Consider the following 12,495-nt stretch of genomic DNA (forward strand, 5'->3'; position numbering starts at 1 on the left):
TTTAAATTGGGTGTTCAGCCACAAGTGGTGACTTTTCAGCCCTATTATATATATGGTTTGGTTATTACCATGAGGACATCATTTGCTTCCGCAATTCTGAGATTTTTGTGTAGGGAAAATTCTAAACCTACTTGTATTGTGTAATGGGGAAAAGGAACTTATATACTAACTTACTAACTAATACAGAAAGCGAATCGATTCAATTGAAGATTGCATCGATTTTTGTCGGAATTTGCTTATAATATTATGTGACATTACATCTAATGGTTCTATATTTGTGAGTCTGTGTAACTCATTTGTACTAAACCAGGGAGGACGCTTCAGAATCATTTTCAGAATTTTATTCTGAATCCTTTGAAGCGTTTTCTTCCTGGTGGAACAACAGCTTGACCAAATTGGTACCGCATAAAGCATGGCTGGTCTGAAAATTTGTTTATAAATTAACAATTTGTTTTTTAGACAGAGCTTAGAATTTCTGTTTATAAGAGGATATAAACATTTAATATATTTATTACACTTTGCCTGGATTCCTTCAATGTGATCCTTGAAAGTGAGTTTTTTGTCATACGTTAAACCTAAGTATTTAGCTTGATCAGACCATGTCAATTCCAAGCCATTCAATTTGAGAATGTGTTTATCGTTTTGTTTAAGAAAAGAAGCTCTTGGTTTATGAGGAAAGATAATTAATTGCGTTTTTGCTGCATTTGGTTTAATTTTCCATTTTGACAGATAATCACTTAACATATTTAAACTTCTTTGTAGGCGACTGCAGATCACTCTAGATTTCTACCCGTGGCTAACAGACTTGTGTCGTCACAGAATAGCGATTTCTGACAACCAACGGGTAGATTTGGAAGATCAGAAGTGAAAATATTATACAAGATTGGAGCTACACTCGAACCCTGCGGAACACCGGCTCGTACGGATAGCAATTCAGATTTACAATTCTGATAGCTAACCTGAAGAGTACGATCAGTTAAATAATTTTGAATCATTTTGATCAAATAAATAGGAAACTGGAAATCAGACATTTTTGCTATTAAACCTTTGTGCCAAACACTGTCGAATGCTTTTTCTATGTCTAGAAGAGCAACTCCAGTGGATAACCCAGAAGATTTATTTGATTTTATCATGTTCGTTACTCTGACAAGTTGATGAGTAGTTGAATGTTCATGACGAAATCCAAACTGTTCTGGTAAAAAAAATGAATTCTCATTTATATGAGACATCATTCTCAACAAGATAATTTTTAATATGATCACTATGTAACGGGGAAACAGATTGGAAAACCGACATGTGAACACAATGATGTAATGAAAACCGCGAAAATGTTACCGCAGAGACGGGACTCGAACCCGTAGCTAACTCCTAACCGGGGAAATTGTTTTACCAATTGAACTACCCTGCATATGAAAACACATGAAGAGAAAGTCCAATTGATTGGACGAAACTAAGCATGCTTCGCTCTACTTAGCCACTACGGTATTCACTTACAGTCCCGTATCGTGTTATCCCGTAGATAGCGAAATAGACAAAAACAAAAGTCTCAAATCAGTATCGTGCGGCAAAAACAGATGGGTAGAAATACACTCGTGATCATTGTATGTGTTTCTGTTGAATTTGTTTCCGTCGATACGGGACTGTAAGTGAATACCGTAGTGGCTAAGTAGAGCGAAGCATGCTTAGTTTCGTCCTTAGTTTTCAAAAAGTTTACTGATAGAAGAAAGTAAGCTAATTGGGCGATAACTTGATGTTTCTGCTGGATTTTTATCAGGTTTTAGGATAGGAATTACTTTAGCGTTTTTCCATCTTTTTGGGAAGTAAGCTAATGAAAAACACTTGTTGAAAATTTTAACCAGGAGTCTCAAGGCAACATCGGGAAGATTTTTAATAAGAATATTAAAAATTCCATCATTACCAGGAGCCTTCATGTTTTTGAGTTTCCTAATAATTGATTTAATTTCATCAAAATTCGTCTCAATAATGTCATCGTGTGATAACACTTGGGTTGAAATATGATCATATTTCAGTGAGACTTCATTTTCAATAGGACTCACAACGTTCAAATTAAAATTGTGGACACTCTCGAACTGCTGAGCAAGTTTTTGAGCTTTTTCGCCATTTGTAAGAAGTATTTGATTTCCTTCCTTGAGAGCAGGAATTGGTTTCTGAAGTTTCTTAAGAACCTTAGAATATTTCAAGAAAGGTTTAGAATATGGTTTAATAGGAATGGTCGATGATAGGAGAATTTAATTTAGTTTGAGCTTTGGGAACTGAAAGATTTCTAGCTTCGATAATGTAATGATTCAAATTATCAATTGCTGTGTCGATGTCCGCAGAATTTTCTAAAATAGTTTCATGATCCACATGATTTTCAATGTGAGATTTGTAATCCAACCAATTAGCTCTATGATAGTTGAAAATAGAACTAATTGGATTAATTATCGCTTCGTTGGAAAGTCTGAATGTTACAGGAAGATGATCTGAGTCAAAATCAGCATGAGTAATCGGTTCACTACAAATGTGACTTTGATCTGTTAGAACCAGATCAATTGTAGACGGGTTTTTCACGGAAGAGAAACAAGTAGGATTACTGGGATGAAGAACTGTAAAGTAACCAGCTGAGAGTTGATTATGAAGTATTTTACCATTACTGTTATTTTGCCTACAATTCCACTGGACATGCTTAGCATTTAAGTCCCCTATTATGAAAAATTTCGATCGATATCTTGTAAGTTTTTGCAAATCGCCTTTAAAGAAATTTAATTGTTCGCCGGTGCATTGGAATGGCAAATATGCTCCAGCGATGAAATAAATTCCATGAATGGTTTCAACTTCGATTCCCAAGCTTTCAATAACTTTAGTATTGAAAGAAGGTAAAATTCGATGTTTAATTTGCCGTTGGACAAAAATGGCAACTCCACCACCCATTCCAGTAAACCTGTCAAATCGATGAACCACATAATGTGGATTACTTTTCAATTTGACATTTGGTTTAAGAAAAGTTTCTGTCACAATGGCAATATGGATTTTGTGAACTTCGAGAAAATTATAAAATTCATCTTCACTTGATTTCAAAGATCGAGCATTCCAATTTAAAATATTCAAATATTTATTTAACATCACTGTTAAATTTTAAATTCATTATAATATTATTTGCAAATTGCCATCCGATTTGAAATGCTTCAAGAAGAGATGAAGTCGAATTCATTTGGATGATCATTTGAAAAAGTTGATCTTGTAGGTAGATCATTTTATTTTCAGTTATATCGCCTAAATCGACTTCATTTAAAGAAGCGAATGGCATTGAAGGAATATTGGTAGGTAGACTGCTATTAGAAGAAGGTGATTTGGCCGGTCTACCTATTAATAAATTGTTTTCGTTAGAATTATTTACATTAGAAGAAATAGGAGATAGATTTCTACCTAATATACCAGCATAACTGACATTAGAAGAAGATGATGACGAAGTCGATCTACCTGTCAATAAATTGTTTTCGTTAGAAGACGAATTGGCAGGCGTACCTGTTTTTTGTTTCAAATTGAAAGAAATCAGTGCCTTAGAAGAATTAGGCGTGGCATTTGTAACGGTTTTTTGATTTTCAGGTATGTTCTGTAAATTTAAGGTCGTTGATTTCACTTGTTGTCTAAGCGAACGAGCGTTTAAAATTTTTTCCCTGACAGGACATTTCAAATAATTGGATTTATGATTTCCATTGCAATTTGAACATGAAAATTTATCAGTGGTTTCATTCATTGGACAAACGTCTTTCGAATGCGATTTACCACAATTCAAACACCGTATATCCATATGACAATTTTTGGTTCCATGACCGAAGCCTTGGCAACGACGACATTGCGTTAAGTTAGCAATACGATTATGCCGTTTATAATGTTCCCAATGAATTTTAATGTGGGAAATGAAACGTACTTTTTCTAAAGTTTTCAAATTGTTTACATCACTTCGATTGAAGTGTATTAGGTAAAGTTCATGGGAAATTCCAGAGCGTGGTTTAGAAGTACCATTCGCTCTTTTTTTCATAAGTATTACTTGGGAAGGGGCAAAACCAAGCAATTCTTTTAGTTCATTTTTAATTTCATCAATACTTTGATCATTTGATAATCCTTTCAAGACAGCCTTGAAGGGTCTGTCTGATTTTATATCATATGAATAAAATTTATGAAGTTTCTCGGACAAATATCGAATAAGACGTTCGTAATCTTCCAATCCATCCACCAAGACTCGACATTCTCCTCTTCGTCCGATTTGAAATGAGACTTTTACTTCCGGGAGAAAAGTAGAAAGCTCAGTACGGAATGCTTTGAAGTCGGAAATCATCACCGTCACTGGTGGCATAGATTGATGTTTCTTCCCAGAACGACAAGCGTCCATTTTGGGAATTTTTGAAGAATTTTCTTCTATGTCGCTACAATCGGATTCAGGAAGAATCTCGTAAATATTGTTAGACGGCATAGGATCGGCGGAAGGGAAATCCGTCCGTTGTCTTTTATTTTTACATTCAGATTCTATAATATCGTGAATGTTATTAGAAAAATGTTGAATAACGGATTGTGATTTATTCCGTATTGAATTATTTTTAGCCTTAGGCTTGTTGCCTTTCCGGTTGGACGCAGGCATTTTTGAAATGAATGAAATTTTAAATTAAATTAACTAGGCTAAATTAGTCTTCGATTAGACTCCTAGCTAGCCTTAAAAAAGGCTGATTAATTTCTTAGTCACTCTAATATCACTCTTTGTATCACTTAGTCACTCTAATATCACTCTTTTTATCACTTAGTTAGTGATTCAGGTAGTCTTGAAAAAGACTGAAGCCTTGAATCAATAAAACTCTAGGTAGCCAGAAAAAAAATTCCAGGAGCCAAGAGCTATACGCGTGCGGTGCGAACGACTGTTCAACACCGACTGCGAAAAATGAAATAGTTTTGTCGTGAATATGACTTACTTTACTATGGGGTGCCTTTTCAAAATTAGCCATATGGAAGAATGGGCAGAACTTAATCGTGAATATCTCGACTTGTATTAAAGGCAGCAACATAATTCTTTCACCATTTCATCAAAAATATGATCAGGAATTTAAGATATTTTGAACAGTGTAAGATAACCACAAACAACTCAAAAATTAAGTTTTCTCAAACTTCGAAAACAACGCGGAAAACTCTTTACTTTCGCTTGGGTTTTTCGCGCAAGGACGACGATTTTGAGGTAGTTGTAACGTCGCTCAACAAATAAAAACACGTCTGCTCGTATCCGAAGAGTAATATTTATTAACCTCCATTTGACGTTTCTCCCTGAGTCTAAAGTTACATTTGTTCTACCCTGCGACGGAGTTCATCTGAGGGGCCTGTACTCTACAACTCCTACTTTTCTTTAAACATAGTACTAGCCAACTGAAAAATCCTTCAAATGTGACGGCGGTTTACTATCTCTTCGCGGACGCCCTGTTGTACTTATGTCTGTCTCTAGTTGAGACGCCTGTTGCTCCGGCTGTGCCTTATCTGGACTAAAACGCTCCTTTGAAGAGTAAATAGAATGCTCCTCGTCTGGTTCTGGAATCAATTTCAAATGCGCAATGTTTCTATGCAGCACACGGTTAGAGACTTTAGAACAAAGTTTTACATCCGATCCAATTTGTTCAACGACCGTCCATTCTTCTGGACTGAAATTTGATGACAATTTGTTTTCTTTATGTGACCTTTTAATCACCACCACATCCCCAGCCTGTAACGCCCTTAACTTGGCTTGACGGCGATGATCTGCGTATCGCGCTCCTTCATATTTACGAATCCGATCTCGATCCCGAACTTCGTCCACTGACTGTTGCGGAAGGTACTGCAATGCTGGTAATTTATCTTCAAGTAGGCGCCCAAACATTAGAACCGCTGGAGCAACTCCCGTTGTTGAGTGTGGAGACGAGTTATACATGAGAACACACATGCGTAGATCCCACTTCCAATCCGTTCCTTCTGCCTGACTGATTTTCAGATACTTTGTTAACATTCCGTTGACCCTTTCGACTTCACCGTTGGCCTGAGGCCAATATGGTGTTGTCCTTCTTAATTCTATTCCAAACTGTTTGCAGAACGAATTTAACTCTTCGCTAACAAATTGGGCTCCATTATCAGTCTTTAATGTCTCCGGCATCCCGAAACGACAGAATGTTTCGTGTAATGCTTGAACCGTTAATGCCGCGGTAATTAGATTCATTACAATCACTTCGATAAACCTACTAAAATAGTCTACGATGACTAACAAGTTATGCCCAGATGGCAACGGACCTACAAAATCTGCTGCCAGATCAACCCATGCTCTTTCCGGCATCAAGGTGCGTTTTAATGGTTCTGGAGGTTCCAGGGAAGAAACAATTATACAGGACTTACAACTTTTTACTAGTTTCTCCACTTCCTTGTCCATGCCCGGCCACCATACTTTCTGTCTAAGTCGCCTTTTCATTGTCCCGATACCTGGATGTGATTCATGAGCCAATGCAAGAATCTTGTTACGCAAAACTGTTGGTACTACCAGGCGATTTCTTCTCAGAACTATATTTCCTGACCGGTAGAGTTCTGACTCGAAAGGTTTGAATGACTTAATCGTGTCTGGCCATGGACCTCCATCTAATGCGGTGAAGAGATCTTTTATATCTGTATCTCTAACCAGGCCCGTACCCAGGATTTCGTTTCGGGAGGGGCCCAAAGATAAAAAAATAATGTTACTGAAGATTGCTTACATACCTAATTCTTGGTGTGCCTTTTACGGGCGTTTTTAACAGACACTTTAAACTTTTCCACTGGAACTGTTGTTGTGTTACATTTCTTTACATTTACTGTCTTGTTATTTCTGCAACACGTGTCTTAGACTTTCTAAATAAATACATATCTTATTCTTTATTTCGGGAGGGGCCCGGGCCCCTCGGGCCCCCCCTCTGGGTACGTGACTGTCTCTAACTGATTCATTTCCCAATTCTTCTAGTGTGACCGCATGCGGAATCGCAGCAGATACTAAACTGTTTATGTAACCTTCATCCATCATTTCAAACGAAATCGGTTGAACCACCGATAATCGCGATAATGCATCCGCCAAATTTGTAGCCCCTGGCTCATATACAACTTGGAATCGATATTTTTTTTTTTTTCAATAGTATAATATATATTTTCAGGCACACTGCTTAAGCTCTAAGATGCCAAGGGTATTTCCTAATCTTAATTAACGACTAACTTAAAACTAGAATAGTATCATTAGATTATGTCGTCTAGAATTTTTGAAAAAAGCTTTTAGCTGGTATTCGGCAGGTGTCGGTGAATTGAATATTGCATGAATTCCAAATGGTGCTATATATGGCCGCTTCCTTCCGGTTCGTGTGGGTCCGCGGGAAACACCCCCAGGCTACGAAGGCCCGGCGGGTGGCCCGCATGCTGGTCATCGTCTGGAGCGTAGGACCGTAGGCGGTGATGGTGATGTTACGAAGAGATGAGAAAATAAAAAAAGTAAATATTGTGAAAACCGAGGTAAATAGGGGGTATGGAAACAAAATGTTTGAAAACTACAGAGATCTAATTAGTTGCCATCGAGATGGTGAAGAGACATGGAAGGGGGGAACGAAAAGTTAGTGACAAAAAAAGATCTTGTTAGTTCCAATGAAGATGGTGGACAGGGACGGTGATCGAGAGAATCGAGCGGATGTTAGTGTCGAACCTGTAGGTGGAGATTATACTTTCTGAGCGAGGTATAACAGATTACACTTGGATATTAATGTGTTTGAGGTACTGGTATATAAGAAGCATATAAGAGATATCCCGACTAGCCAACACATCTCGGACCGGAACTTCAGGTGGTCTACCTCGGGCCCTTAGGGAGTCCTTTAATAAAGACCTGGCGTCACGATACTCCGTACACGTCCATACGACATGCTCGATGTCCTGATAACCGTCACCACAAGCGCAGAGACCGCTCTCCACGATTCCAATACGCCGGAGATGTGCGTTGAAGGTGTAATGGTTTGACATGAGCCGAGACATCACACGAATGAAGTCACGACTCACGTTCATCCCCCTGAACCAAGGTTTCGTCGATACCCTAGGGATAATGGAATGCAGCCATCGTCCCAGTTCGCCATTGCTCCATGAAGTTTGCCAACTTTCGAGAGTTTTCTGACGAGAGATACTGAAAAATTCATTGAAGCAGATTGGTCTTTCATAAATATCACCTTCTAATGCGCCCACCTTAGCCAATGAGTCTGCCTTTTCATTGCCCGGAATTTGGAATCGATATGATTGTAGTCGCAGAACCCACCGTTCAATTCGTGGACAAGGTTTAGATCGATGTGAAAATAAAAAGTCCAATGGTTTACAATCCGTTATTAATTTGAACTTTGTACCTAGAAGATACAAACGAAACTTCTCTACCGCCCAAACGAGAGCCAAAGCTTCTCGTTCAGTTTGAAAATACTTTTTTTCAAGATCCGTTAAAGCCTTGTTGGCAAAAGCAATTATACGCTTTGTTTGATCAACGTTTTCCTGTATTAAAACTGCTCCTAGCCCTGTTGGGCTGGCATCTGCTATAAGCCCAAAAACTTGGCTTTCTCAATTTCGCTTTTGATTGATTCGAAAGCCGATTGGTGTTGCCGGGTCCATTTAAATGTAACACCAGTACGCAATAACAATCTAAGTGGGTCTGTTCTGGAGGCCAAATTTGGAATAAACCGTCCCACATACGTGATTAGTCCCAAGAAACTTCGTAATTCGGCTGCCGTTGCAGGTGAGCGAAACTGTTTGATAGCTTGAATTCGATTTTCTGTAGGCCTTATTCCTTTTACCGACAACTCGTGCCCGAGGAATTCCAAATTCGTAACGTTTATGCGACACTTTTCTGAATTCAGAAGAATATCATGATCTTTCAGACGCTTCAGCAGTGCCGCTAGTCTAAATTCATGTTCTTTTTCCGTTCTACCGAAAACAATCAGATCATCTAAATACACGAGAACCCCTTTCAACCCTGCAACCACAGATTCCATTGCCTTCTGGAAGAGTTCGGGAGCAGACCATATGCCAAACATTAGCCTTTTATACCTGAAAAGACCATATTTGGTGATAAATGTTGTAATTTCTCGAGAACCCTCCGAAATTTCTACTTGATGGTAGGCGTCCTTGATGTCCAGCTTCGAAAAACGAACCGCTCCATTAATGGTACCTAGCAATTCTTCGATAACGGGTAACGGATGTTTCTCTCGAATAACTGCCCGAATGGCACGACGCATATCCACGCAAAGTCGAACCTCCCCCGAGTTTTTCATGATGGGAATCAAAGGCGAAACCCAGCGAGACGGTTGTGTAACACGTTCGATAATGTCTTGCTCTAAAAGATATGTTAATTTCTTTTCTATCATTTCCTCCAGAGCAATTGGAGCTCGACGATAAGATTGTTGAACAGGTTGAACGGTTTTATCTATGGCTATTTCAGCAACCATCCCTCGTATTTTCGGAAAAGATTTGTCTGACTTAACTGCTGTTATGTCGAAACTAATTTTTAGAACATGAAGCTCTTGAGCAGTCTTCTCTCCCAGTAAACATTGTTTGTCTCCCTCTACCACATAAAATACTGCTGTTGCATGATTCCCATCTGCCATAATGTTAGCTCGAAACATGCCAATAATTGACAGTACATGCTTTGATGCATAGGATCGCAGTTCTCTGTCTGTTTTCTCGGATGCCTCAAGAACTTTTACTCCAGAATCTTTCATTCGCCTCCACGTATCAGCCGAGATTATATTAGCATCAGCTCCGGAGTCAATAGTCATTGGAATTATTACTCCTCCGACCTCGAAATGGAACACGTTTTTACCCATCGCATAAAACACGTATCCCTCGTTTTGTTCTTTTCGACGATCATCTTCAGTTTCTTCTCTAACTGATTTAATTCGTTTAGTTGGTTGTTCATCCGTATAACCTTGAGAATAAAATTTACGTTTTCCAAATAAATCGTATCTGTTTTGATCTTGACCGTTCCGTACACAACATCGAGCGAAATGGCCTATTATGTTACATTTGTTACATTTAACATTTCTTGCCGGGCACAGCTTACTAGCTTTTAGATGACCAGGATGGCCACATGCGAAGCACTTTTCAAAAATATCAGGGGTAAAATTACAGCGTTTTGCTTGAATTCGGAGTCTCAAGACATAATCTGATAGTCTTTCGACAGGTTTTTGGTTCATTTGTCTAAAAACGTATCTCTCGTACGCAATCATTCGTTTAGGCTCAAAATAATCGTCAAGTGCTTTAATTGTTACATCATAGTAAGGGGGATCTGCCAATACCAAAGGAACAAGTTTAGCTTCCGGTAAATTATCATAAAGTTCTTGCAAATCTGAGCCTCCCAAAAATAATAATTTGGCTTTTCGCTCTGTTTGACTACTTATATCACATGCTTCAAAATAGCATTCCAGTTGCCGCTTCCATTTTGTACATTCAGCGGCAAGACGGTTCTCTTCAATGTTCATATTGAGCGTTCCAATCGGCCGTAGTGAATCCATGACAGAAGCTTCGTTAAAAAAAAAACAATAAAAAAAAGAATTATTTTCAAATTTTGATAAATTCTTCAAAATATTTCTATCGAAATTTGCTTGCTAAGAAAATAAAACTTCATAAGCCTGTCAAACATATACATATATATATTTTATTTCTTCTCAACCATTACGTATCTCCAAACCAATAAAACTTCAGCTTAAAAAAACTGCTTTTTTTCTCTGCTTCCAATCATAGCTGGCGGCCGGTTATTCATTTCTCAATTCTAAGCCTTAGAAGTGTTTCATACAAAGAAATCAACAGTTTTCATCACCTAGCCTCACAAGTGATAATCGAAGCCAACACCTTGCGATAATTCATTCTTAGTTTCCAAAACATTTAATCATAAATTACCTGCTTTACTTATTTTCCTGATATACAATCATGGCCCTCAGCCTTTCAGTTCCGCCATCTCCTATCGTAGCCATCAGCTAGCGACAAATCTTTTCCAAAACCAGCAGTTTTCGAAACATTTTATCAAAACCAAGTTTGTTTTTTTTTCACTCTGGCTTACAACCCTGGCTAGTCAAAGCTTCTCTTGCTTCCCAATCGTAGCCAACAACTAGCGATAATTCGATTCCAAAAACCAACAGTTTCCGAAATATTCATACAAGATCAGCCAACTCAAACTCATTCGGATTCACCATTTTCAATCGTTGCCAGCAGCTAGCGATATTTCTTTCCTCAAAAACTAACAGTTTTCGAGCTTTTTCATCCATCTTTACAGCGCTCGACATTTCAACCAAACTTACAAACATGGCCGTCAACCACGTTAGTTTAGTTACAAACCAACATAAATCACAAAGATTAAGCTCTGAAAGTAGAATTGTAATACACCCGCAATCACGGGAACGTATTTTCAAACTCCTTTGCTGATCAATTCTACCAAGTATATAGAGTCAGTTGGCACAGTTGTAAGTTTAACGCAAAGGATTAACTAACCTCAATTTTGCTTCCCTGGTGTCGCTCAGCCACTCGTTGCAGCTTAACAAAGAAGACAAGAAAAAAACCCTTCTTAATCCACCTAGTGGTGTGATAATGCCTTTCTCTTCTTTCGTAACAGTCTCATGAAAATATATTTCATACTTTTATTAAATAATTTCGGATACTAATTTTTACACAAATTCATTTAGATTGATTCAAGTAGTTCACAAAAGCATGCTTCAGTGTTTATGTCACACAGTCAGCATCATTTTTCCAAACTAGTGCTTGACATTTGCGTTGCCTATTTGTAATCAGTGATGCTAATCTAAAAAACCCTTCTTAATCCACTTTGTGGAATTTTCATATATCTTGAAAAATCACCATAGGGGGGAGTACATGAAATTTTCGAAATCGAAAAAAATTTTTGATGCCAAAAGGCTTAGAATTCCACGAAACGTCGAGATTTAGTGTCATCTCGAAAAAATTTTTTTTTGAAAAAATCGACTTTTTGGAACTTTTCTAAGTCCCAGAAAGTTGATTTTTCTAAGTCCCAGAAAGTTGATTTTTTCAAAAAAAATTTTTTTTGAGATGACACTAAATTTCGATGTTTTATGCAGTTTTAAGAGTTTTGGCATCAAAAATATTTTCGATTTTGGAAATTTCATGTACTCCCCCCTATGGTGCTTTTTCAAGATCGAAAATTGTCAAACTTTTACCACCGGGCAGCACCCCTTAAGCATGTCCGATTTAGGTCAAATTTTGCATGAAGGCTTTTTTCGAGGTGCTTAAACTTTTGAGCACTAGAACTTTACGAAAATAGAGTTGATCCCAAAATTTTGGCACCCTTATATATATAAGAGCGGTAAAAATCAACGTGTTTTGTCGGTTACGTCACTTATACCATCATATATCTGGAACCAAAAGTCACAACCATTTGATCTTCGAACTTGATCAACGGCCCGACAGTAGCTTTCAAACGAGCCCAAGTTT

The 12,495-nt window shown here is 38.0% G+C and overlaps 1 protein-coding gene across 1 annotated transcript; it reads right to left on the minus strand.

Annotated features, from left to right (window-relative positions):
• Nucleotides 1-5,401: 5,401 nt before the first annotated feature.
• Nucleotides 5,402-6,433, minus strand: LOC131434361 (uncharacterized protein K02A2.6-like). Its single transcript, XM_058601030.1, has one exon. The coding sequence runs from the start codon at nt 6,431-6,433 to the stop codon at nt 5,402-5,404; it is 1,032 nt and encodes a 343-aa protein (XP_058457013.1).
• Nucleotides 6,434-12,495: the final 6,062 nt, after the last annotated feature.

The sequence above is a fragment of the Malaya genurostris genome, chromosome 3 (genome assembly GCF_030247185.1).
Source record: "Malaya genurostris strain Urasoe2022 chromosome 3, Malgen_1.1, whole genome shotgun sequence".
Classification (NCBI taxonomy): Eukaryota; Metazoa; Arthropoda; class Insecta; order Diptera; family Culicidae; genus Malaya; species Malaya genurostris.